At 47.1% G+C, this 27,126-nt stretch overlaps 1 protein-coding gene across 1 annotated transcript; it reads left to right on the plus strand.

The window, feature by feature from the left end:
* Window positions 1-971: 971 nt before the first annotated feature.
* Window positions 972-3,179, plus strand: LOC105072491 (MORF4 family-associated protein 1). The gene is made up of 3 exons (XM_010959441.3): window positions 972-1,118; window positions 1,238-1,672; window positions 2,182-3,179. Exon 2 carries the CDS (start codon window positions 1,277-1,279, stop codon window positions 1,658-1,660), a length of 384 nt encoding a protein of 127 aa, XP_010957743.1. The 5' UTR covers window positions 972-1,118; window positions 1,238-1,276; the 3' UTR covers window positions 1,661-1,672; window positions 2,182-3,179.
* Window positions 3,180-27,126: the final 23,947 nt, after the last annotated feature.

Consider the following 27,126-nt stretch of genomic DNA (forward strand, 5'->3'; position numbering starts at 1 on the left):
TATTTGATCCATTTCTTTTTATTCATACAAGGAATTTATGAGCTAGCTGCCTCTGATATACCAAGAAGGCCCCACAATTGGGATTTTTACAAGAACAACCAAATATACAGAAGCGTGAAAGTCCAAACAAAAGATAAGCACTTTACATACGTCTGTGCCTGGTGTTTACAAATCATCTGCATGATCATTGTCTCTCTTCACTCTTAACTCTGCCTTATTCAATACTAGGGATTAAGTCCACTTAACTGACTGGAAAACAGAAGCTAAACCTATGGCACTCGTGCAAACTGGATTCTTGAAATTTTTATTGCTTTTTGTAACTGTGTCAACAGGCTACGAAATTACCTTACCTTTCCTTTTTGTATTAAGTGCATGTCAAAGCAAATTTACTAATACATGCCAAGTTCTGCTCGATGCTTTAGAAACAGAGATGAACGAGACCCTCAAGGAGCCTTCAACCCGGTAAAAAGCGTTAAGACTATCCAGCGGAGCCTCAGGATAAATCAGAGCAGGACTTTTACCAGGGGGTGGGGGGAGGGTCAGTCTGGTGAAAAGACAGACACTTCTGACTGTAATCTAAAAAAGAATGAAAATTAGCCAGTTAGACGTTTGGGAGGGGTCCAGTCGCGGTACCAAATTGGGTGGGGCTATTAGCGTTAGACCGGGATGTCACGGACTCTGAGTATATTATCACGTAGGATCTTCCGCGTTTAGCGTAGGCGGAGAATGTTTACTTTTTTATAAGACGTAAATTCCATGCTGGATAAACCTAGGAGGGGTCGCAGCACCAGGAAGGATTATCTCCAAAGCCACGGCAGCGGACGAGGGCAGCACTGGGGGAGGGGGCGGGGAACGAAGGAGAGCGCGTGCGCGTGTGCGGGGCAGCGGACAGGCGCAGCACGGGGTACGGAGCGGGGAAATGAGAGAGCGCGCGTGCGCGTGCGCGCGCGGCCGCCGTAAAGCGGATTGCGTCGCCCTCCATTGACGTGCGCGCGCCCTCACCTAATTCTACCAGCGGCGTGACCGTAAAGAGGCAGGGCCGTGTCGTGAAAGGGGCCGCAACACTCAGGGCGCTGGTTGACGGCTGGGACTCCATTTTGTCCTCCGCTTCTCAGCTCGTAAGTCGCTTGTTTCCGTGGCTTCTCTGAGGCGAAAAGTTTAAAAGGGGTAAAAGTTTTAAAAGAATATTCTGGAAGTGTATTGGTAAGCATAGCGAGTCTCCATTTTCTCTCTGCAGCCGATTTCGATACTACGGTTCCGGAATAGCGGGGGGAAAATGCGGCCCTTGGACATCGTCGAGCTGGCAGAGCCGGAGGAGGTGGAAGTGCTGGAGCCCGAGGAGGACTTCGAGCAGTTCCTGCTCCCGGTCATCAACGAGATGCGGGAGGACATCGCGGCGCTCACGCGGGAGCACGGGAGAGCCTACATGCGGAACCGGAGCAAGTTGTGGGAGATGGACAATATGCTCATCCAGATCAAGACGCAGGTGGAGGCCTCGGAGGAGAGCGCGCTCAATCATCTTCAGAATCCGAACGACGGCGTCGAGGGCAGAGTGACCAAAAGGTGCGAGAAGGCCGAGGAGAAGGCCAAGGAGATCGCGAAGATGGCAGAGATGCTGGTGCAGCTGGTCCGGCGGATAGAGAAAAGCGAGTCGTCCTGAGGAGGGTCGGCGGTAAGGCGGGACCGGCGGGAACCGGGCGGAGGGCCCAGTAGTTGCCTCACACTTGGTTAAGCTTCGGGGACTTTTATTTAGTAGTGGTCCACGGGGGGTGGAAGTTGGGAGAAGATAATACATTATGCTCAATTTTTACCTTAGGAGGTGACAGTAGATGCTGTTTATCTTTTTAAGTCTGTTAGGGGGAAAATTGGTGTATTTTGACTTAGTACGTATTTGGTTGAAACCTAAGGTAGCGGTTAGTAAGCGTAATTAAAGGGTAATAGACAAAAGTCGCCAAGAGAACAAAGTCACAATCTAAGCCATTGAGCAAGGAGCGGGGCGGGGGGAGGGGTTAAGAAATACAGAATAATTGGATGATTCCCGATTTCTCTGAAAAACTAGAAGGAGTCAGGTGGCATCCAGAAGAGGTGGTGTCCTGCGTAGCTGAATGTGTGAGGGGGTGGGGTTGGTTTTTCCCTTAGGAGTAACATCTTAATGATGAGTTTCTCCCAACTGCACTTTAGGTTTACAGCCAATGGATTCTGGTCACCTGGCGGAGATTGGCTGACAACCTGGAGAAGCTGAAACCAGAGAGCCTTTAGTTTCCTTTTTTCTCTGTGTGCACTCTGTCCTCACTTACACTACGTTTCTGCTTTGGTCTGCGGTTAATGACCTCAATATGAGTTTTGACTGTTAAATGTTTTTGTTTGGGGAGGTAACTTTTATTTGGAAAATGCTCTCACGTGCAAGAATTGGGGCCTAGATTGTAAGCTTTTGCAGCAGTCACATTTGTTCCTTGGCTTTCGTTGTTTTTAAATTTTTGAGGTGCTTTGCTCTTTCTCGTGTGACCTGGTTGCTCCCTGGGACTTTGGATCTGTGTATGAAAGACGAGACTCAGAGTTGGAGTTCTCCAGCTCTGGAGGTGCTGAAGGAGCTGCATTATTTCTAGAAGACGACTCCATGCAGCACTTGCTGAAGAAGTGACCAGACTTCAACTGGGAACGTGAATGGGGCTGATGTGGCTCAGACTGGCGGATCAGAAGAAGGGATGGAGGATGGTATTGTCCTGGAACTTTAATTTCTGTGTGAGACCAAAGGAGGAGAGGTGTATTTTGTTCAAAATTCAAGTCTTATGCACCACACTGTCTGATGTAACCTGTCTGGTCAGTTTTGTTTGGACAACCTAACTCAGCTTTATGGAACCTATAATAAGAGATGAGATAGGTCTTGGTATTCTGTATAATTGATGTAATGCCCTGATGCATTTCAGGGGATTCTGTGCATAACATGAAAGCGATGTTTGCAAAGGCCCTTGAGGGTCTAAGGAAGTAAAGTGAGGGCTGTCTGTTTTGGACCCTAAACTGGACAGGGACTAGGTTATCTTCAAGATTCATAAGTTGTATAGCTATAAGTTCATATCAGTAGCAGACCTGACAAGTATTTGAGGTCAAAACCCTACCATCTGTTTAAAAAAAAATTTTACCATGTTAATAAAAGTATTCATTTGCTTGAAAAGACAAAAGATGTAAAAAGTTATTGACTAAGAAATTGCCTAAGTGAAATTTGGGGATGGGAGGGTATAGCTCAAGGTAGAGTGTGTGCTTTGTGTGGACGAGGTCCTGGGTTCAATCCCCAGTACCTCTATTTTTAAAAAAAAATTAAATAAGCCTAATTCACCCACCCCCCCAAAAAAAGGAATGAAATTTTTTTCTTGAGTATCATTGCCAACTGGGAGATGAATTTCTTATGTTTTTTGATGCTCTCAGTCAGCCTTGAATCATGGGGATGGTTTATCTCTGCCTGCTGCTGTGGAAACTGGCTGAGGAACCACCATGGAGTTGTCCCTCAGGACCCCGCCTTGCCATAGATACCAAAATCCAGGGATGCCCCGGTTCTTTATATAAGATGGCATGGTACAGTCAGCCCTCCGTTTCCACAGGCTCTGCATCCCATAGAATTTACCTGCACTCTAACTTTCACCTTAAGAGTCTGCTTTCTGGGGAATCCAGCTGAAAGTAAGTGAAACAATAGAAAACCATGCGTCACAAGCTAGGTACCATGCCTTAGAGCACTGAGGGGGAGGCAAGGAGAGCATTTCAGAGCAAGTAACTGGTGAACTTGGCCTTGAAGGATGGATCCAGCTTCCAAGGACAAGGAGAGATGAGGGACATCCCTCACACAGGGAACAGTATGAGGAAATGCCCGCGTTCTGGTAGCAGGGTGAGGAGTAGGGAAGCGGGAGAGAACAACAAAGAAAGCGACGTTGGGTGCATTCGCTGTAACAACGGCGTGAATGCTGGTACAGAACTATTGACTAGACTGTGCTCTATTCTTACTTCACTGCCTTTCTTCACAATGACTTTTCTGTTTCCGGATACCACATTGCATTTACTGGTTTATTTTTGAAAGAGGTAAATAAAACAAATGGCACAAAATTCAAAAGAAATTGATCCTCCCTTCTCCCTAGCTTCCCAGGTCCCCTTCAGGAAGACCAGCCATCTACCAGTGTCTTGTGTAGCCTTCCTAATGGGATGTGTGTTTGAACATATATAACTCTAACCTTAAAGTAGAAACACACTTAACCTGTGAATGTCCTTTGATATTTTTCCACCTAAAACTATAGTTTGAAAGTTAGCCCTGTCTAAACATCTGGATCTGCATTCTCTTTAATGGCTGCATATTGTTCATTGCACTATAAATTAAGTGGTCAGAAGTGCTTTCTTACACACCCAAAAGTTTGAGAACTGTTGTCCTAAATTATTTTCACTAACTTCAATTCCTCTTCCTTGTGATTTCAATAACAACTGAAATGCAGCCATCGATTTCCAATTTCCCAGCACCTGAAGTCTGTCCTGGCTTGCTAGCAATTGGAGAAGCAGTTGAGTCTTGCATTTTCTAAGCAAAGAATGATAAGGAGCCATGCTGAGAGGCAATCTTACAGGGCTGTAAAATACCAAATTCAGTCTGGCTAGGGTTGCCAGAACATTTTATCATCAATCTATATGTCCCTCATGAGCCTCAGGCTCTCTGTCCATTTTCCTGGCTGTTCAGATGTTAGGTCATGGACAGCTGTGTAGAAAGACGTGTTGGGGTTCTTGGACGGGTTCCTGACACAGCAGAGGCACCTGAAGCTGGGACCTATCTTTGCTCAGATGTGAGAAGTATCCTTTTATATCAAAGTGCTATTACAGAAAGAAGCATGGGGGCTGTGGGAACATGGAGGTCTGGAAAGGCATTCAGGAGGAGATAAGGTATTATGTAACAAACTCTGATGATAATTGGAGGCAAAGTATGCAGAATCTTCAAAATCTGCTGGGCCCACGAGGTCAGTATCAGGCTGGGGAGATCACAGAGCACCGCAGAGTCTTCGGCATCTGGTTTCATCAGCTGAGATGACCCCTGGGAAGAAAGCAAATTTAATTCTAGTGGACACTAGAGTAGGACTGGCAGCAGTCAAGGTCACATTCCATTCATTTGTAGCTGTTTGCTCTCCTCTGCCCTCTAACAGCACCAAGGCAAAAGAAAGCCCAAATTCAAGTCCCTGGCCCTGGCCATCCTCCCCCTTCCAGGCAGCAAATAAACAGGAAGTGGCTTGAATTTCCACCATCTTCCAAAGATAACTGGGGGTTTGTTAGCTGCTTAAACTTGTGGCCAGATAAATCAGTCCAGTTGCTGCCCAAAGTAAGACCCTCCCCTGGTCAATTCTGTTTTCCCTTTCTCTGATCCCCATAATGTTCTGTAGTTCCTATCTTCCTTTATCCCTGTGCTCCTTCCTTCAAACCATGATTCACAAAATCCTCCATTCTGTTTTTCCCAAATTCATCCATATTCTTTGCTTCTTCAAAGAACGTTTCTTTACCACCTATAACAGCTGAGACTAGACTCCCCCGAGCCCTGGGCTCTCCTGCAGCTTCATTGGTGATGGTTCCTCACAAAACTCAAATGATCAAGGTCTGCATCTTTGACAGAGAAGAGTGAAGGGGGAAAGGCAGCAACAAAAGAGGAGTAGGAGTTTGGGGTTTAGACGAGGGCGTTATTGCAGCCCTGACCATACACTGTAAATGGATGGGTGGGGATATGAAGAGCCGGGAACAATGGGAGAAGGCTGTTCAAATGAGCTGAGGGCACACTGAGGTTTAAAAAAAGGTGTAGCAACTATAGTGAAAGTGTCACCTGGAAGGGTGGGAATGTGGTCAGAGAGAAGGGCTGAGTGGGCTTGGGGCAGGTTTGGGCAATAACAAGTCCTGAGGCACCCTTGGGAATGAGGAGCCAATTGGCAGGGAGTTGCTCATTGGATATGAAGAGGCCAAGGACCTGGGGGCCCAGGTTTCGAATGGTGGTCGTGTGAGCGTGGAACCCACCCAGGCAGGACCTGAGGTGGAGAGGAAGGCCAGAAGCCAGGGCAAAAGCCTGCTATGAATGTGGGGGAATCCAGTGGGGCTGGGGAGGGGGGTTGGAGGGTGACAAAGGTGAGCAGGGTGCAGGGGGAGAGGACTGTCAGAGGAGCAGCAAGCGCTCCAAAGGAGTGTCACTTTAGACAAGCGGCAGGACGGAGTGGTGTAACCATGGCCAGAGGAGAGGGCTGGCCCCAACTCCTGACCACATTCGAGGAACACAGAGAAATGAGCAGCTTTCCCTTCACAGGCCGGAGTACAAAGTCAGCACCATTCCCCGGGGGCCACCCAGCAAGAGGCAAGGTTGGGGTGGAGAGCCGGAAGCCAGGCCCATGCTGGCAATGGCTCACCAGTTCCTACAGGTCCAGGAGAGAGCTTGAGGAGTGGAGAGCAGTACGGGAAACTCGTCGTAAGACTAGCACCCCAGGCCGACTTAGACCAGTTCATCAATGGGACACACAGGTGACAGGCAATGCAAGTTTAGTCCTGAACTTGGTCTCTCCTAGGGGCGTGAGCATGGCCTTGGTGTGACCACTATGGTAGAGCCAACGAAGTGGGCAACTGAAGGCTGTCACTCAGCGATGCTTCCTGAGTATCTTCTTTGAAGGAGCTCTAAGAGGCCACCACTGCTGGTCATCTGGGGTGGAAAATGGCAAAGGTTTCTGCATCCCAAACTAAAACAGTTATAGGAAATGGTTCCAGAAGAAGCTGTCTTCGAGATGAGACAAGACTGAAGCCCCAAGATCTTTTTCAGTCATCTCCTCTAAAGGTTCTTCCCAGACAGTGAACAGCAGCCAAGCAGCTAAGACCAGGTTACAACTGTTAACTTCCTGTCAAAGCCACTTGTTCACATGGACAGCACTGAGCTGAAAGAGGAGAGGAAGGACAGGGCGCAGCGGCCACTTAACTAGAGTCTTCGTGAGATTTTTGCCTGTGATACCTGCACGTCGGAAGTGACTGAAGGTAAACAGAGAGGAAGCATCCCAGGGTGCTGAAGAAATTGTGTTGCCAAGGAAATTCCAAGCCAGGCGTGCTTAATCCTGCGGTTGTTCAGCCTCTGTAGGGACTCCTAAGCCTGGCGTTTGCAGCACAGGAAGCAGGCTTCCAAAGCCACGTTGCCCCCAAAAGGATGCATTTCCCAAGGCATATTTCATACATGGCCTGGAAAGATAAGAGACAAGGAAGAGTCTCCCTGAGTAGTTCCTCTTGGAGAACAAAAATCGGGAGGTGCTAATGGACTAGGCTGGGGCGGTGCGCTCCTGCCTGTGGCCTCTCATGGCTCCTGCAGGCTAGAGGTGCGGTGTGCCTCCCATTCTTCCCTTTTCCAAATGGAAGTTGTATACAGTTATTTTATACTGACTCCTTGCCATATGGACCTCTCTGTGGGGAAGCTCAAGACGTAGCAACTGGTTTTCCAGAGAGGGAGTGATCCAAGAGAGACAGCACAGCTGACAGCGGCAGTCTTTTGACAACTCAGTATTAGGAGCGAGATGTTCCATCGCTTCTGCTGTGCTCTTTGTGTGTAGCAGCAAGTCCAGCCCACACTCCGAGGAAAGGGAATCAATTCCAGTTCTTGACAAAGGATATAGCAAAGAATTTGTGGGCATATTTTTAAAACCACCACAGCTATTATCATTATATTTCAATGAAATATTTTTGAAACGTCACAGACTTGAAAGAATCTAAAGATAAATCATCAGTGTTGGTAGTAGAGTTCAGCAAGTTTTCTAGAAACAAAATCAGGACATAAAAGTAGTGTTTCTGTTCACCAGAAACAAAGAGGAAATATATTTTCTAAAAGGCATCATTTGTAATAGGACCCCAACATTTTAAAATTTTTTTAATTGAAGTATAGTTGATTTATAATACTGCGTTACTTTCAGGTGCACAGCAGAGTGATTCCGTTATGTATTTTTTCCAGATTCTTTTCCATCATAGGTTATTACAAGATATTAAGTATAGTTCCCTGTGCTACACAATAAATCCTTGTGGCTTATCTATTTTATAAATGGTGGTATTTATCTGTTAATCCCAAACTCCTAATTTATCCCTCCTGTCGCTTTCCTACTTGGTAACCATAAGTTGGTTTTCTATGTCTGTGAGTCTATTTCTGTTTTGTAAATAAATTCACTTGTATTATTTTTTAGATTCCACATGTAAGTGATATCATACAATATTTGTCTTTCTCTGGCTGACTTACTCCATTTAGTATAATCATCTTTAGGTCCATCCATGTTGCTGCAAATAGCATTATTTCATTCCTTTAATGGCTGAGTAATATTACATTGTATACATACACCACATCATCTTTATCCAGTCATCTGTTGATGGACACTTAGGTTGCTTCCATGTCTTGGCTATTGTAAATAGTGCTGCCATGAACATTGGGGTGCATGTATCTTGTCAGGTTTGAATTTCCTCCAGATACATGCCCAGGAGTGGGATTGCTGGATCATACAGTAAGTCTATTTTTAGTTTTTTAAGGAATCTCCATACTGTTTTCCATAGTGGCTGCACCAATCTACATTCCCACCAACAGTGTAGGAGGGTTTCCTCTTCTCCACACCCTCTCTAGTATTTATAATTTGTAAACTTTTTGATGATGGCCATTCTAAGCAGTGTGAGATGATACATCATTGTAGTTTTGATTTGCATTTCTCTAACAATTGATGTGGTATTGAGCATCTTTTCATGTGCCTGTTGGCTATCTGTCTTCTTTGGAGAAATGTCTGTTTAGGTCTTCTGCCTATTTTCTGATTGGGTTGTTTGGTTTTTTTGATATTGAGTTGTATGAGCTGCGTGTATATGCTGGAAATTAATCTGCAGTCAGCTGCACTGTTTGCAAATATTTCCCCCAGTCTATAGGTTGTCTTTTCATTTTGCTTATGGTTTCCTTTGCTGTGCAAAAGCTTTTAAGTTTTATTCAGTCCCATTTGTTTATTCAAAAAAATTTTAATGCTGTATTATTTTCCTGTGGATACCTTAATTGCCACACACTGGGTGGCTTAAAACAACAGAAATCAATTCTCTGACAGTTTTGCAAGATAGAGTCAGAAATAAAGGTGTTGGCAGGGCCGTGGTCCCCCTGAAGTCTCTAGGAGAGAATCTTTTCTTGCCTCTTCCAGCTTCTGGTGCTTGTCGGCAATCTCTGACTTGTAGCTGCATCAGTCCAATCTCTGCCTCTGTTGTTGCATGGCCATCTTCCTCGTGTCTCTGTGTCTTTGCATGGCCTTCACATAAGGACACCCACCATGGATCTAGGGCCCACCCTAATCCAGTATGATCTCAGCTTAACTAATTACATCTGCAAAGACCTATTTTTTCTTTTCTTTTTTTTTTTTTGATTGAAGTATTGTCAGTTTACAATGTTGTGTCAGTTTCTGGTGTACAGCACAATGCTTCAGTCATACATGAATATACATATATTCATTTTCATATTCTTTTTCACCATAAGCTACTACAAGTTATCGAATATAGTTCCCTGTGCTATATAGTATAAACTTGTTTATCTATTTTATATATACCAGTCAGTATCTGCAAATCTTGAACTCCCAATTTATCCCTTCCCACCCTCTTCCCCTCTGGTAACCATACGTTTGTTTTCTATGTCTGTGAATCTGTATCTGTTTTATATATAAGTTCATTTGTCTTTTTTTTTTTTTTTTTTTTTAGATTCCACATATGAGTGATATCATATGGTATTTTTCTTTCTCTTTCTGGATTACTTCACTTAGAATGACATTCTTCAGGCCCACCCATGTTGCTGCAAATGGCATTATTTTATTATTTTTTATGGCTGAGTGGGATTCCATTGCATAAATATACCACAACTCCTTTATCCAGTCATCTGTCGATGGACAGTTAGGTTGTTTCTATGTCTTTGCTATTGTAAATAGTGCTGCTATGAACACTGGAGTGCAGGTGTCTTTTTGAATTAAGGCTCCCTCTGGATATATGCCCAGGAGTGGGATTGCTGGATCATATGGTAAGTCTATTTTTAGTCTTTTGAAGAATCTCCATACTGTTTTCCTCAGTGGTGCACCAAACTGCATTCCCACCAGCAGTGTAGGAGGGTTCCCTTTTCTCCACAGCCTCTCCAGCATTTATCATTTGTCAGCTTGAATGAGGGCCATTCTGACTGGTGTGAAGTGATACCTCGTTGCAGTTTTGATTAGCATTTCTCTGATAATTAGTGATACTGAGCATTTTCTCATGTGCCTGTTTGCCATTCATATGTCTTCACTGGAGAATTGCTTGTTTAGGTCTTCTGCCCATTTTTGGATTGGGTTATTTTTTTTTTCTCATTAAGTTGTATGAGCTGTTTATATATTCTGGAAATCAAGCCCTTGTCAGTCTTATCTTTTGCAAATATTTTCTCCATTCCATAGGTTGTCGCTTTGTTTTGCTTATGGTTTCCTTTGTGCAAAAACCTATTTTCAGTAAGGTCATATTCTGAGGGTCAGAGTGGATATATATTTGGAGATCACTATTCAGTCCAGTACAAATGGTAACTAGGAAATTTTTAACAAAATGAATGTAAAACCTTCATGCATAAAATTGTATTAAAATACATTAAGGAACAACTACCAACAGATTGACAGAATTAGTATTGTAATTCTTCCAAATTGGGCCAACGAGTCAATTCAATCCCAATAAAAATTTCATTAGGTGAGTCTGTTTGATTGTTTGGGTCAAAATTTAAAAACTGATTCAAATTTTAGATGAACAAGCAGAAAAGCCAGGACATTTCTAAAGAAAAAGAACCAGGAAGGGAAATTGCCATATGTAACCAGATATTAATACTTACTATAAAGCTAATTTAGTCATTGTCAATTTAATCATAGCTCAGAGATACAGACCAATGGAACAAATATAAACACAAGCAAAAATGGAGACTTGACACATGACAGATGTTACTTTGCAGACCAAAGGGAATGGATAAAATATTCAGTAAGCAGGGCTAGGATAACTAGCTGTACATGTGAGGAAAATTGCGATTAGATTCCTGCCCCAAACTCCATTTCCAGATGGATTACCCATAATAAGAAAAATCACATGCTAAATAATTTAGAAGAAAATACGAAGGAACATTTTTATGACTTCAGAGTAGAGAAGGGTAATGGGTGTGTTTATGGGTTGATGAATAAGTTTTAAAACTAGAGAGCTGGTGGTCACATCTCTAAATGTCCCTGAATTGTACACTTTAAAGTGGTTAATTGCATGTTACATGAATTTCATCTCAATTTTTTTTTAGGCTAGAGCATTCAAATTCATAGGCACAGAAAGTAGAATGGTGGCTTCCAGTGGTTGTGGGAGAGGGGAATGGGGTCTTATTGGTTGATAGGTACAGAGTTTCCATTTGGAAAGATGAAAAATTTCCGGAGACAGATGGTGGTAATGGTTGCACAACAGTATGAATGTACTTAAAGCTGCTAAACTGTACACTTTTAAATGGTTAAAATGGTAGATTTTCTATTATGCATATTTTACCATAGTTTTTAAAACTTTCTTAAACTAAAGTTTTGTGTTTATCAAAGAAGCCTTAATCAAAGTGGAAAGTGGAAGCACATACTCTCTACTATCTATTTAACTTTTCTGTAAACCTAAGTTTTCTAAAAACTAAAGTCTATTTTGAAAAAAAAAATGTAGTCAAATCTCAGTTGGAAGATTGCAACACACATCTTAGCAAAAAAAAAAAAAAAAAAAAAAAAAAAAAGAGGAGGAGAACTGAGAGAGGGAGGGAGGGAGAGAATCCAAAATGTAGGAACACACAGGTCAGAGGAGAATAAGGCTGAGGCAAGGCGTGGGGGGAGCTTTATTCACGTTCCCCCATCCTTAGGTTCACGACCAACTTTCTTCTAACTATATACAAATGTTCTGCAGACTAAACTTCAAGCCCCACTTTCAACCCGACCCCTCCTGCACTAGTTTTCTATTGCTGCTGTAAGAAATTACCACAAATTTAGCAGCTCAAAGTGACACAATGTATTCCCGCAGTTCTGAAGGGCAGAAGTCCAAACTGGCTTAGCAGTCTGCTTTGCTTTGGGTCTGACAAGGCCGAAAGCAAGGTGTTAGCTGACTGGCCTCTTATCAGGAAGCTCTGGGAAGAACCTGCTTACAGGCTCCTCCAGGGTGCTGGCAGAGTCCGGTTCTTTGGGGATGCAGGACTGAAGTCCCCAAGCCCTTGCTGGCTGCTGGCTGAGGGCCACCCCCAGTGCCTAGAGCCCTCTCTCCGGTCCTTTTTAAACTCTCAGATCTTCAATAATGGGCGTTTTTAAGTCCTTTGTCATTTCTAGACATTTATTATTTTATTCCAATGCTTTTATAAATATGGTTTATCTTAAGATTCATGGAAAGACTCTGTCTTACTCTAGAGTCCATGTTTCTGATAAACTTTCAGATCATATTACTGAACTGGGAGTAACGACAATTCAATGTCTGGAAGTGATTAACCACCAGTATGAGATTCTTCCTGATAAGGATCCATGCCTATTTTGAAGACTGCCTAAGATTCGCTTCCTAAAGTGGCTCTTTGTTGTTCACTTGTGGCCACAAGTTCTCTAAAGATACACCTCTCACACAACCGCCTCCTTCCCTCCTCCATGGAACGTGACTCTGGGGATGAGCCTTCCCAGCACTGAGGCTGTTGATACCAACGCCAAGTAACCAAATGATTGGTTATCAATGCTTTCTAAAGAAAGATCTCGATCAAAAGGGAGTAAGTATTGCTGAGAGCTCTCTGGAGTGGAGCCAAAGGCTATTAAAGGAGTGTGACTTACACTCATCTCTAAGGGTGAAATCTGACTTTTTGATCTGATGAAGTCATCCAGAATCCCTGCCAGAAACTCAAGATGCTTATCGGAAACTTGCCCTAAAATAACCTTTGACAGTGTATCTACTTATCGGGCCCCCACTCTAAAACAACTTGTGACTCCTTAAGGAAAAGTACTTTCTGACTCAGGTCAGAGTCAGTCACAGTTCTTGCCAGGCAATTTTTAACAATCTCATGGCTCTTTGTGTTTATAAGCCCCTGACTCTTTCTCTTCCTCAGAACACTCTTTCATGGTTACCCTGAATCTGTGTCTTCCAAATTGCAATTCCTAAGATCCCAAATACACTCTTTTCTTATTTGCAGCCTCCTGCACTATTTATTTTGGTTGACACCTTGCACATGGCTGCCTTCATCTCAGACCCAGCCATGGTACCTCAGATCCTTCTCATGCTTTAGATTTGTCCAAAATCTCTCAGACAACAAGTTGTGAAGCTAGAGTCCAAACCCCCTTACATCTCAGAACCAGCATCAGCACATTCGATTATCTCATGCTTGGAATATCTCTGATTCCCTCCTGCTTTCCTTTTCTACCCCATTTTTCTAAATCCAGCCCAAGAACATTCTTTGCTTTAAAGGGCAGAGATTGAGCCCACTTGGATGATCCAGGCAAAACTCCTTATTTTATGACCCTTAACTTTGTTTGCATCGTCAAAGTCCCTTTTATCATGTAATATATTCATAATTACAAAATACGTAGTTCACAATATAATCTCAGTTTCTTGGGATCAGGACACGGACATCTTTGGGGGCCACTCTGCCTTCTGCACCTCCCTAGAGGTCTTGGTGCCCAACCTCACTAGGTACAGGTGGGGACACTGAGGCACAGAGAGCTATCTTCCGGCTGTTATCTAATTTGCCCAAAATTTCCCAGCCAGCAAGTAGTGGAGCTACAACCCAAATCCCAGATCGGTCTAATGCCAACACTTTTCCCTCAACCACCAGATTATGCAGTCTAATAATAATACTACTTGCATCCGCTTGGTGCTTTTGCAAGTTTACAATGCACTTTTGCACCCATTTTCTCACTTAATCCTCTCAGTGGCTCTGATGGGTATCCTGCCATAGGATTACTGACTCCATTTGATTGTCAACTGAAAGAAAAATGCACAATGTAAAAGTTGTGGGTTGAACTTTATTCAGTTTGTTACTGAGAACTATAGCCCAGGAAACAGCCTCTCAGATAGTTCTGAGGAACTGCTCTGAAGAGGCAAGGGAGGAGCCAGAATAAAAACAGTGGGGCCCACTTGCCACTTTCAAAGTCCAATGACCCCCCTCTATTCCTGGGCTCTCAGATGTCTGCCTGTGATCCCTGAACAGATACAGTACATTCTTTACTGGGCGTGTTTGCCCTAACGAACTAATAGCCCCAGGTCATGCCTAATCTCACAATAGCTCAGGCTGGTTTGTTTCAGCTCATTTTATCAGAGTCATAAATCCCACTGCCCTTCACTGACCCTAAACTTCTTACCTCACCTGCAGCCAATCAGAGACTTGTGCACAAGCTGATCAGGAACCTTGTGACCCTACCTTATAAAAGACCCCAACAACCAACCCTCCAGGCTCACACAGACATCTCTTGCCTGTGTGGCCCACCGTTGTCTGATCTTTATTAAACTTTTTTTTGTCTCTAGTAAATTTTTTTACCGCAGGCACACCAGCCAGCCCAGTCCCCTAACACATAAAAAATTTTTTTCTGGGGGAAAAAAAAAAAAACACGTTTCAAACATCAAAAGACTAATCGCAAAGAACATCTCAAGTTAATGGTTTTAGTGCTTTTCTATGTGTGGCAATATGCAAGAAATCTGAGGGGGCTGAAATTTTTCCTTAGATGTGTATCTTAACCAGCTAGGAGCTAGTATATCCAAAGCACAAAATGCTTCCTGTGTTTCTATCCTTTATTCCTCACCGAGTGAACTGTGAGGGGGCAACCACAGTGGCTGATGGTTTTATCCTGGTAAAACTGCAGTGGCAGGCAACGTTTTTTTCTTTACATGATCTACTGGAAAACTGAGGCCCAAGAGTCCTGAGCACTTGTGCAAGCAGGATCCCGCCTCCTCACCCCTGCCAACCCCAAACCCCCAATCTTTACTGTTAGTGTTGGGATGGGAGAGAACCACAGGGCTAGGACATAAAACTTATTCATTTGTCCCTTCCAGATAGTACATGTTAGGATAAACCAAAATTTACTGAGCCCCTGCTGGGCCTAGGGTGAGACTATGGACAGAACTGAAGATGAGGATTGCACCCTCCAAGAACTCTCTTCACAGACAATACACTTTGGTACAGATTCCACTTAAGTACAGTTCTCCTGAGGACCCACTCTTGGCCAGGCGGCTCCAACTCAACCATGCCCTTGACTTGAGTTCAGTGAGGATGTTGCAGAAAAGCGTGTGACAGCTCAGTTGTGACAGCAACCTGAATCTGGGCGAGAGACCAAGCAGCAGTTGGAGAGTTGGCGAACTCAGGTTTATTACACCAGAAGGCCCAAGTGACTTAACACTCCAAACTCTGGCCCCTGTCTATAGGGTTACATAGGCTTTTATAGGCTACCAGTTCAGACTTTGCAACATTTTGTAACATGTAAACAAGGTATAACAAAGGTGACTAATTAGGAACAAGCGTTGTAGAAGTGGACCAATCAGGAGAGAGGGAAATGGACCAATCAGGAGTGAGTGAAGTGGACCAACCAGGAGTGAGAGAAACAACCAATCAGGAGTGAGCTCCATGCAAATGAAGCACTACAAATGGACCAATCAGGAGTTCGCTCAGGGAGCCAATAGACTTTAAGGGGTAAATTCCACTTTCCTAGAAGTAAGCCTCTCAGAGGCAAAAAGTGAAATGAAGTTGCTGGGCCAGGGAACCAGATGATGCTGGCAGGAGAGTAGTGGCCCTTCCTGGGGGTCTTGCGGGTCTTTTTTATGGGGCTTCCCACCTCAAGGGGAGGAAGGGAAGGGCAGCCGGGGCCTTCGCGGCCCTGGTGTTTGGTGTAACTCTGCATTTCTGGTGTAGAAAACCCACTTTTGAAACTCGGTGTTAAAACCCATGCCCTGAAGACGCGACGGCAAGGGAAGGGCGCGACTGGGAAGGGGAAGGCGCGTCGCTAACGCACGCCCGCCGCACGCGGCCTGAGACCCAGGCGCCCCGCCAGCACGCGCCTGCTCAGGGGCCGCACTGGGGGCACGGCCGTAAAGGGGTCCCGGCGTGTCGTGAAAGGGGCCGCGAAGCGGCAGAGCGCCGGTCGGCGGCTGGGGGCCACTTTGGGTGTGGCTTTCGTGGCTTTAAGGCAAAAAGCAGATGTTTATTAAGAAGCCTGCGAACAAAACTCAAGAACCTGTTGCTCGCCACAGCAGCGCTTCCGCCGAGCCCCGCGCCAGGCAGTAGCAGCCGGCCGGCCGGTCCCCCGGGCCGGGGCGCGGGCGGCCAACGACCACTGGGAGAGGCTCCCGAGCCCCGCGCTGCCCGCCCACCGCCGGGCCGCCGCCGCCCTCGAGCGCGAGCACGTGCGCGCACCTTGGGGCGGCCGGAGGCTGGGGGGCAGCGGGAGCCTGCAGGGCGCGGTCGCCAGCGAGGAGCAGGCCCTGGACCCCGCCCACAGGCCGGCGCCGAGGCGGAGGGGAGGGTGACGAAGCTGTGCGAGGAGGCGGAGAGGAAGGCGGTGGAGGCTGCGCTGATAGGGAGGAGGATGGCGGAGCTGCACCAGCAGATCCACGGCTGCGCGTGTTACCGACGGACGCGGGAGCGGCGGGGAGGCGGGCTCGCCGTAACGCCCCGCGCCGCAAGGCCGCGTCCGCCCTGAGCGGCGGGAGGCGGCGGGGGCAATGAGGGTGGGACCGTGCCAAGCTTTTCGCTTAGGTAGCGTGTTATTTTTTAATGTTGCTGATTAGAAGAAAATGATTTGCTGTGTCGTTGTGAAACGTAGAGACCACTTCCCACTAAAATGTCTGCAGGATGCGGACCAGATCAGTCACTAGGGTGAAAACCTAGGCCATCGGGCCAAAAAAGAAGAGGGGGCTCGTTACAGTAGTGCGAGAAGAAAACTTGCAAATACTGTGATGAAACGGCCCGGTGTCAGATGACCTCAGAGCATTTTGCTTGGGTGGTCGGAGTTGTTTGCCTTAGTGATAGGAGAGTCTTAGAATTAACGTTGTGATGAATTTCGCCCCTTGTCCTCTAGGTTATCCGCTGAGGGACTCTATTCAGCTGCTAAGGAGGACTGACTGCTTGGTGAGGCTGAAACCAAGAGAGCCTTTCTTTTTCTCTCCCCACCTTTTCTATTTGCGTTTTCACCGTGTTAAACGCCAAATCTCCAGTACCAGTGTGGTAGATGATTTCAGTATTATATCCGTCATAGGTGAACCTTGATGATTAGGTGCATTCAGGTTGGAAAAGACAGCTTTTAATTAAACGCTCTTACATAAAGGAATAGGGCCTAGAGTGTAAGCTGCTGTGTGGTCATATTTTTGTACTGTGATTTTATTTTATTTTTAAAGTTTGAAAGTATCTTTCTTGTACTTTGCAGTTTTTTAATGCTTCCTGGAATTTGGGACCCATGAAAGGAGCTGGAAGTAAAAGTTATGCGAGAAAGGAGACCCTATTTGGCTGCAGCTGCTGAAGCAAGAACCCAAACCCCAGTCAAGGGTGTGGATGCCTCTTCTTTGGACAGGATTGAGAAGGCCCAGAGGGCTGCTGGGCATGGAGAGTGGTGGTGTGCGGGTGTTCGGATTTTGTATTTCATCTCATCAACGGAGGGAGCTGTGTTCTTTTGGTTTTCTTTGTTTTTTCAGAATTACAATTTTTCCGTGGCATGTTAACTGATGCACATCACGTGACCTGTCTGGTGAGTAACCTGGAAGAGGGCATGAGTTCTAGGTACTACATGGATTTGCTGACTTGGGGGTAAAATGTTTCCACATACTGTAGTTGTGGGCTTAGGGGCTTCTTGCCACAGATGCACATGACCTCTGCAGAGGCCCGGCAGAGTTGGGAGGATAGCGCGGAGCTGGCCGTGGTAGGCCTCAGCCCGAGAGTAGGAGGCATCTTCCAGGTTTAGATGATGTCCAGCCTCGGTCGTCAGAGCAGACCCCACAGGGAATGGGTTCAGAGCTCTAGCTTGTTATGATAAAGTTCATTTGCTTAGAAACACAAATGCTGAAAGCCTGTTTTTAGAATCTTTGTGCAAATGACCAAAGCCACTGAGTTGGCCAATAAAAGGTGAGATAAATAAACTTTTTCCAGAATGAAAATTTCTCGTTTGTTGTTGTCATTGTCAAAAGGAGGTCAGACACTTTTGATTTAGGAAAAGTGTTCAGAAGCCTGTAGCCCAGAGGAAGGTTTGATCTACAGGGGCTGTAACAAGTGTGGGGAACAGGAAGGGACCTCATGAAAGCATTTGGTCTGGCCCCTGCCTTCAGGGAGCTGAAGTTCATTCAGTCAGTTAACATTCACTGTGACCATGTGCCTCTCCAGACACTGCTGGGCATTAGGAATTTCCAGGAGAAGCAACCTTGTAGGTTGAGACAGGTCCATGAACCATAATTACAATACAGTATCCCCAGTGCTGGTCTTTGATTTGACACATAAATTGAGTGCCTGCAGGTGCTGGGGTCCGTCAGGGAATGAAGTGCTTGCACACTTGGACCTGATGTTCATAAGAAGCTTAGAACAGTGCCTGATAAGTTTGGGATCATAAATGTAAACCAGTCCTGCTGTAGGCAGTCAAAAAGATATGGGTACCCTGTGTTCATGCTGTGGTAGAAGCACTGTGGAGGGAGTCAGCTGAGCTCAGGGAGTTTGAGGAAGAAAGTTTTCCAGACCAAGGACTCTTGGTCTGGGCCTGGGAGTGTGAGCACAGCTGCCCAGGCACTCAGGATCCAGAACTGGCCCAGGGTCCATCCACAGGGAGAAGTGTGGCATAGCAGAGAGGGTTTGGGGTGTTTGGAGAGTGCAGGGAGCTGATGAGGGAGTAGGAAGCGTGGTTGCGGAGGTCTTCGTGTGACTCTGAAGAGTTTAAACTTGATCCTGTGTGTCCAGGCTTCTCCACCTGGGGCCTTTGTGTTCTGGGCTGTACCCACTACCAAGAGATACTCTGGTACATTCTGAATAGTTACTTACTTGCATGTTTGAAAGAAAAATATTTTTGTAACTTTCACTAAACGACATGCCACTCACTAAAGAAGTTTCACACTTCAGGCTGCTTATGGCTCTGCCCTGGGCCCCTGGAGCAGTGCTGTTCAAACTTAAGGTGCATCTGAACCCCTGGGAAATGGACAGACAAGGCTGTGAATTTGGAGGTATCACGGCTATAATTGCAGAAGGGAAATGGGGCCTGACCTACCGCCTCCCTGCCTTAACTTCCTTTGCCTGCTTATGACGTCTGTCAGGATTGGAATTGCAGCAGACAATTTCAGATCCAGCCCGGCCCCCAAGTCTGTCGTCCTTGGCTTTTAGAAGGGTGATTGTATCTTCTGCCATGGCTTAACCAGTGGATAACAGCCCAGACCATTGTGAATGCAGCCAGACAGGGCTGGGGTTGCCAGGACTGAGGGTCTGCACATCCCCTCTCTCGGACCCCTAGCCTCAGGGTCCCTTTCCTGGCCAGACGGTGGGTGACTGTGCAGCAGTGTCAAATGGAGAAGGGCAGGAGGTGGAAATACGGGTATTCTTTGTGAGCCCCTCTCTTTGAGTATGGTGTCTTTTAGGCAAACATGCTTTTAGTTCAAAGAAATACATTTCCCTTTTTAGATAAATGGTACCTGGGATGGTTACTTTTGCTTTCAGCAAACTCATGAAGAGGAAAATCAGTCTCTAGGATACAGATGTGCTGGAATAAGTCAAATTCTAAGGCCACTCAAGGGGCCCAAGTGAAAACAGCACTGATCCTGTCTCTGCTGTCACCCACGGCTGAGCCCCTGCAGCTCCCGGCCGTGCCAGGGTGTCAGCTGTGTGGAAATGAGAAGAAAACAGGTCTGTGTTGTGCAAATCTACGTGGGATCAGATACTAACATACCTTGCCTCATTTTCGCAAGTTTCAGAGATCTTTATTATCCTCATTGCTCAGGGGAGGCAACCTGGGCTGAAGAAGCTCTCAGGGACTTGCCCGGGAGTGTTGAACTGACTGGTGCCAGAGCTCCTGGCACAACATCCACTGGCCCCTGGTGTGCCATCTGCCCCTTCTCAGCACCCAGGTCTTCGCCGTTTTCAAAATAAAAGCCCCCAGTGCAGAGCACTCTGTAGAGGGATGCAGCCGCAAGCGCCAACTGAGTTGCGGGCCTCTAGGATGTTGCAGGAACAATCCGTGAAGGACCATGTCTAGTCCGAGAAGTGTGAAAGTCCCTGGGGGCTGGGTGGGATCAGGGAGCCCGGGTCCCTCCTCCTGCCCGTGTCCCAGGTTCCAGGTGTCCTCCAGCAGACCCCTACCAGCTGATTTCATAGAGTGGATTTGCTTATTCATTTGTTCATTTATATATTCAGCAGATATTTTGCTGGCAATGTACTAGGTCCTAGGGACACCAAAGAACAGTTGGCTCCCTGGAGAGTCATTGACCCATTCATTCATGCACTTGAATATGTATCGATGAGCTGATATGTGCTCCACCCTGGCTAAACCTTGTAGCCCCAACTTTACCACAGCTGCTGCCTTCAAAGGGCTTGTTCCCCTAGTGGGTGAGACGAGCAGTTTAACGGACCGCACCTGTTGGGTGAGAAGTGCTGGGGGTTAGAGGGCACGAGGGCTTATGTAACCCAGCCGGGCAGTGGGGAGGGCTCCCTGGAGGAATCACAGACCTTGTGTTAGGTGATCAGTTCTACTTGGAGGTGGCGAGTGGGAGAAGAGGCTACGTGGGGTTCCAACCCTTATGGCCCCATCCTCTCAGTACAGAACTGCTGAGGCCTCTGCATCTGGGTGTTTCCTCAGCTAAGCTAACCCCTTGGATGAAGGCATTTGGGGTTTGGGGCACCATGAGGGTAAACTGGGGACAACCAAGTACATGATATGTGCACCTTGGGACCCAAGGGCAGTATCCAGTGTCTGAGCCCAGAGGAAGGGAGGAAGCTCGGGGAAGAGCTGACAATACAACAGACAGTGGATGGCGCAGAAGGCACGGGCTGGGGTCGCAGGGCTCGTTCCACTCCTGACCCTGCCCCTTGCTCCATCTGTCACCTTGGGCAAGTCTCTTCCTGTACCACTGTAAAATGTGGATTTGCACTGTCTTGTCTTTGAGATTCCTTGGGGCCTCGGCATTCCATTTGTCCAGGATTCCTGTCAAGTAACCAGCCATCTCCTGGTGCAGAGCTTTGAGGCCAGGTGTCTCCAGCCCTTTTGTGGCCTTCTGGAATTTAATTTTATGGTCCGACCACACTGGGACTTCCAGTGAGGTTCTGTATTTGGACTAGGAGTCATTAGGCGGCAAAGATGCCTGGGTTCCAGGGAGGCCCTGAAACATTCTCTCCAACTGGAGAAAGACTATGGGACACATGAAATTGATCTCTGATCCTCCCCGTGGTCATCTGGGAATACCCATGACATAATTCTTGATTAGTTAAAGGTATCCTGAACTTGGGTCAGGGTACACAATCATTCTCACCATTTATTCAGTGTCCTGTAAATCATACCCAATTCACCCACGTCCCTTACCTCTCACAGTCATGGTTGCAGATATGCTGAGACTGAGAAGAATGAATGAAGTGCTCCTTAATGTGGTCCCTTAAATCACCCCTGCTGACTCCCAATTCCTCCTACCTGCCTGAGCCACCAGTCACCTAGAGAAAGGCGGCGCAGTCACCACCTGCTCTAACGGAGGGTTTGTCCGTCTCTCTTGTAGGTCTGTCAGGTTTGGGTTCACACAGTGGGAAGCTATGTGGTGAAGTGCATACAGGTTTAGAGATGTACTCTCTTCCTGTTGAATTAAAACATCATTATGCAGGGACCTTCTATTTCTAGTAATACATTTATTGTAATTGCTGATATATTTGGGTTTATTTTTACCCACTTTTGACCTGTACCACTTCTCCCATTTACTTCGCTCTAAGAGACTGCTGCAAAGAGGTAGGGGAGGAGCCAAGATACATAAGAGTTTTTACAACAAAGACCGGGTAGTCGAAACATCAAAAAATTACTGTTGATTAAGGAAAACCAGACATCTCAAGTCAAAGAATTTAGTGCTTTTCTATGTATGGGAAGGTGCAAAGGGCTGGGCTCACCGAAATCATTCCTTTGACGTGCACCTGCCTATCCAGGGCCAGGCTCCCATTCTTTCCCACCCTGAGTTCCCACAGGGGACACCGTTGAGGGTGGCTGCAGAAGCCAGGCTGCCTGCTTGTCCGCGTCCTCAGTTCCCTCCGTTCACAGTCGAGGGTGGCAGTAGCGGCTGCTGACTTGATGGCCACAGCATTCTTTGTTTACTGATATGGCTGGCAATATTTTTCATTCACAATAGCATGCATTGTCAAACTCCGGTGCTCAGTGACCACCCCACCCCATGCAGGAGTCCCAAGAACACATTTTGAGAACCAATAGATGAGCCAGGGACTCTCAAACTTGGGTGACGTCAGAATCACCTAAAAGTAGAGGGCGCAGGCCCTTCAGCAAGCCGGGCCTCCTGCTGGTGCTGAAGCCGCGGAGCTGGAGACACGGGAGGCTCAGCGGTGCCCACAGCCTCGTGGCCGTCTCCCCGACGCCCAGCCCAGCGCCTGGCACCGTCAGAGCTTCAGCAGTGCTGGTGGCTGTCCAGCTACAGACTTCAGGAGCCTCGCTTACACACCACTGTTTGCCTAGTAGTGAATTTGTCAGTTCCAGGGCTGGGTTGTCGGCGCCCCCTGTTGCTGCTTTTCGGATATGAACCGTGGCGGTGCTCAGTCCCCCAGCGAGGACAGTGCTCACCCACTGACTGTCACGTGAGCAGGCTCTCCCAGGCCCCACTGGGGCCAAAGAAGACCCAGGGCTTTGGGGGCTGAGCTGGGTGCCTGAGCAACGGGGAGAGCAGGAACTCTGTCCCCTTAGGCCTGGTCTCAACCCCTCTCCGTGCATCTCAGGCAGGCCCCTTTGGCCTTCTGGGCCTCCTTTTCTTCATCCTTAACCTGGGGTGATGCATTTTCCTTGCCTGGTGGTCGTGAGGATTAGAGGCTTATGTAAAGCAGGTAGCTTGGTGACGGCAGGAGATGAGTGCTCAGTAAATGTAAAGCGAAGAATTTTAATAAAGTAACATCCGCAAAGCGAGTGGCACACTAAGGATGGAGGGTTGAGTGGGTGCATTTCCAGGGAATAATCACCATTTTTAAAGCACATTATACGATACAAAGACAATCTCCTTCAAATATAAAAGTAAAATACATACTCCCTCCTGCACAGTATAACACAATTCAAGTTTGGCCTTAAAAAAAAACTGTAAGTTAGTTCCTGTGACATCACATATGTGAGGGCTGCTCACAACCTCTCAGAGTCCGAGTGTTCTTTCAAGGGTCCTAGCACCATGCCCGTGTGACAGCAGAGTGGCACAAGCTTGCTCTTCTGTCCCCCTGCTGCACAGCAGTGCATGCCTGAGGCCAGGGCCCCGCACAGGCATGCTTGTCACTGATCCTGGGTGTCTCCTCTAGACTGAAGGGGACAGGGGTGCTGTGGGCAACCTTCACAAGGACCTGGACGCCGATGAAGACCCCAAGGGGGACTTCAGCAAGTTCATAGCGTTAGTGGCTGCAATCACAACAGCTGGGCACAAGCACTTGGAGTAGGGAGGATTCAACTGATGTCCTGTGGGCCCAGATTCCTCAAGGGGACCCAGGCAGGATCAGGGAGCAGGCCCCTGGCTTCCAGAAGGCCCTTGTTGATAATTTTTCTCCTGGGCTGAGCCTGCTGATGGCCTTCTGATTAATACGGTGCTCATGAAATGATGCTGGTCTCAGAGAAACTGATTATTTCCTTAAATCTCAGCTCCCCTCCCCCACCCACACAACACACATACATAAACAAGAGATAACCCATTAAGTTGCCACTAAATGTTCACTGCCTGCCCACCTGAGAGATGGAGATGAAAACGACCCAGAGTCCATTCACAGGCCATTGCCCAAGTGCCCGCCGCGTGCCAGCCAGAAGCACAGCCCCAGCTTTTGTTTAGTCATCAGCACAAAGTGAGCGCCACCCTGTGCTGGACCCACAGGAGGATGGTGGGACCAACATCCAGTCAGTCAGGCAGCCTCTCATCAAACCCTGGCCCGTACATCTCTCCAAACATGTTTCTTTAAGTAACGTCTTTTTAATGATACTTTTTTTTTTTTTTTTTTTTTTTTTGCCGCCAAGACCATAAAACACAATGACAGAGAAGAAATGAATTACAAGTGAGGATGAGAATCACCAGTAAACAAGCGCCCACGTCACTGATGTTTATAGCCAGTGACTCAGGTGAGGTCTTGGGTATTAAGTCAATAATTTAATCCGGTTTTGAGACTCCTATCATTTTTTTTTTAATACCCAGCAGTGGAAGCCTCTTCTTAATGTCTGAAGATGTTTTCCACCAGAGCATCAGTGGGCATCGCTGAGAGACCCTGAGCTTGGAGATGGACACGGTGATCTGAGGCTCTGGTTGATGCCTCGCTGGGGAAAGGACAGCACGTGTTTTTGCAAGAGGGAGGGCTGCGCTAGGTTAGGTAGGAGCAGGTACACACATTGCAGCAAAGCATGAGAAGTCAGGTTAATACAGCATGGGGGAGCCAAAAGTGTGGACCAGAGTGGAAACTGCTTTTTCTCCTTTCTTGCTGTTTCACAAATGAGTCACCATCCCAACCTGCGAATGACAAATCACCCAGCTTCTTAGTACCGGGGGGAGGCAGGGCCTACAGAAGCTGCTGCTGACACCAGACAGAACCCTTGCTCCCAGGCCCGCTTTGCGCTGGGGTCCGGGCAGACTCCGTCCTCCCCCAGACGTGGGGTCAGGCGAGTGCACCAAGGGCGCGGACCACACGGGTTTTGCAGTCTGGTCTTGGAGAGGTTTCCAGCCACAGTGCCCTGAACCTAGCTCTCCAGGTCTCTTGGCAAATCTGAACTACTCAGTATCTTAAAGGAGTGGACTCTTCTGAGCCATCACCCAGAGTAGGTTTCTGTGCTTCCCAACCAAGAACCCAGACTCCTTGAGAATGAAAACAGTTGCGCGGCACTTCCTTCGCGTGTCTTTCTGGGGGCTTCTCTGACTGGTCCTCCCAATTCCCAGCCTCTCTTCAGGTGACAACAGGCCCATCTTCGCCGGTCTTTCACCTCACAGGATGATCTCCATCAAAATGTCCTGCTTGGAAGAAGATTCTTTTTCTAGAAAGTGCCGTTCCCAGAGCTGTCCGGTTGCCCTGGAATCTTCTTATCCCATCCTGACTGCGCCCCTCCTCTAACCGGGAGATCATGTCTGGTTGGGAGAACAGATCCCTGCCTCCCAGTTCTGTTCAGGGCCCTCTGAGCAGGATGCAGAAGGTCCCGTTCCAACCGGGGAAGTCCACAGTCACCTCTCTGGAGTTCACAGCTCCCCAGGGGGGAGGCGGGTACCTGGCACCCAGGTCCTCATGAAGCAAAAGCCGGGTCCAACCAGCACTGGTGTTTCCAGGAGGGGTCTTTTTTTTAAACCATTATTTCTGCAATACCATGATTCTTGGCCCAAGAAGAAAAGGTGGTAAAAGTCAAGTCTAAAAGCAGGTGGCTTCTCAGTCTGGGTGGACAGCCGGTGTTCCCTTCTCTCACTGCAGAAGAGATCCCCGCGTTGACCTGAATGCCACCCGGAGTGCTGTCTCAGCATGTTGGAACGGCTGCGAGGACTTGATGGCAATGAGTGTCCCAGCATGCGCTCTTCAGTAAAGATACAGTTCTTCCTATCTTTGCTTTTAAAAGGATGCTACAATTAATATTTCCATGCACAAAACTTGGTCTTAAGCTCAGATAATTTCCCAAAGATGGATTCCATTTTGAATCTAGAATTACTAGCTCAAAGGAGAATTTTTATTGTGGTTTAGAAAAAAAAAAACATGAAATTTGCCATCTTAACCATTTCTAAGAGCAGAGTTCAGTGCAAGTAAGCACATTCATACTGTCGTGCAACCAGTCTCCAAAGCTTTTCATCTTGTAAAACTGAGCTTCTGTGCCCATTCGACAGCAGCGCCCCCGCCCCAGCACCTGCTGCCTCTTGGGATTTGACGACTCTAGGGACCTCACGTAAGTGGAATCACACAGGATTTGTCTTTTTGTGACTGGCTCTTCACTCAGAATGTCTTTCAAGTTCATCCATGTTGTTGCACGTGTCAGGATTCCTTCCTTTTCAAGGCTGAATAACCTTCCACTGTATGGGCAGACCTCACTTTGCTTAGCCATTTATCTGGCCATGGACATTCAGGTTGCTACCAGATTTTAAAATATATATATATATATAAAATTTCACCCGAGTCACTATCTCCACTATCTCACTTGGGAAAACAAGCAGCAGCCATTTCTCAGGTGAACCTACCACTTTTGTGACTGTTTCCCGCAGAAGAGGCCACCTGAGCAGCAGGCGCTCCTGGCCCTCGGGGTACTGCCTGCGCCCCCTGCTGCTGATTTGCAGAATTGCTCCCTGGCTGAGCTCTGTCCCTGAGTTACCCGGGAGGGTGGTGCATTTTCACCTTCTCCGGAATGTCAGGTGCTGTGGGCGCTGGGACCACCGTGCCCTGGTGAACTTCTGGCTGAGCACACCAAGTCACGGGGGCTAAAAGCCATATTGCTTAAGCCACATTTAGTCAGTATCTGCCTTCACAATTACTGTGCAATGACGACTTGTCATTCATTTTGGCCATTCAACACCTGTATCCCTGTTTGTTTGGGGAATTCATCACTTAAGCATCTTGATAGGTGGCAAGTCTGTCTTCTTCGTCCTCTCGCCCTGCTCAGAGGGCTCTGACTCCCATGCCAGGCGACCCTCTGTGGGACGCCCCCTCCACCAGCCTGGCTCTGAGCCCTGATCTGGGCCACCATGGATCCCCACTCCTCTACCAGGACACCTACACCAGTGTGTGTGTCTGTCTGTCTGTCTGTCCTCATTTGCATTTCTAGTCATTCACAGACATGCAGAGAGGCACACACATGAGTCATGTGACAGCACGTTCCCGGTGGGGATCAAACAAGGCGACACCGTGCCCCTTGTGTCGGCTCTCACATCATGAAAAGATGTCCTTCCATGGTCCATTTATGCCACATTTTCTACATTTTTGTTTTTGTTAGTGATTTCACTGTTTATAATGGTCCC

The sequence above is a fragment of the Camelus bactrianus genome, chromosome 2 (genome assembly GCF_048773025.1).
Source record: "Camelus bactrianus isolate YW-2024 breed Bactrian camel chromosome 2, ASM4877302v1, whole genome shotgun sequence".
NCBI lineage: Eukaryota > Metazoa > Chordata > Mammalia > Artiodactyla > Camelidae > Camelus > Camelus bactrianus.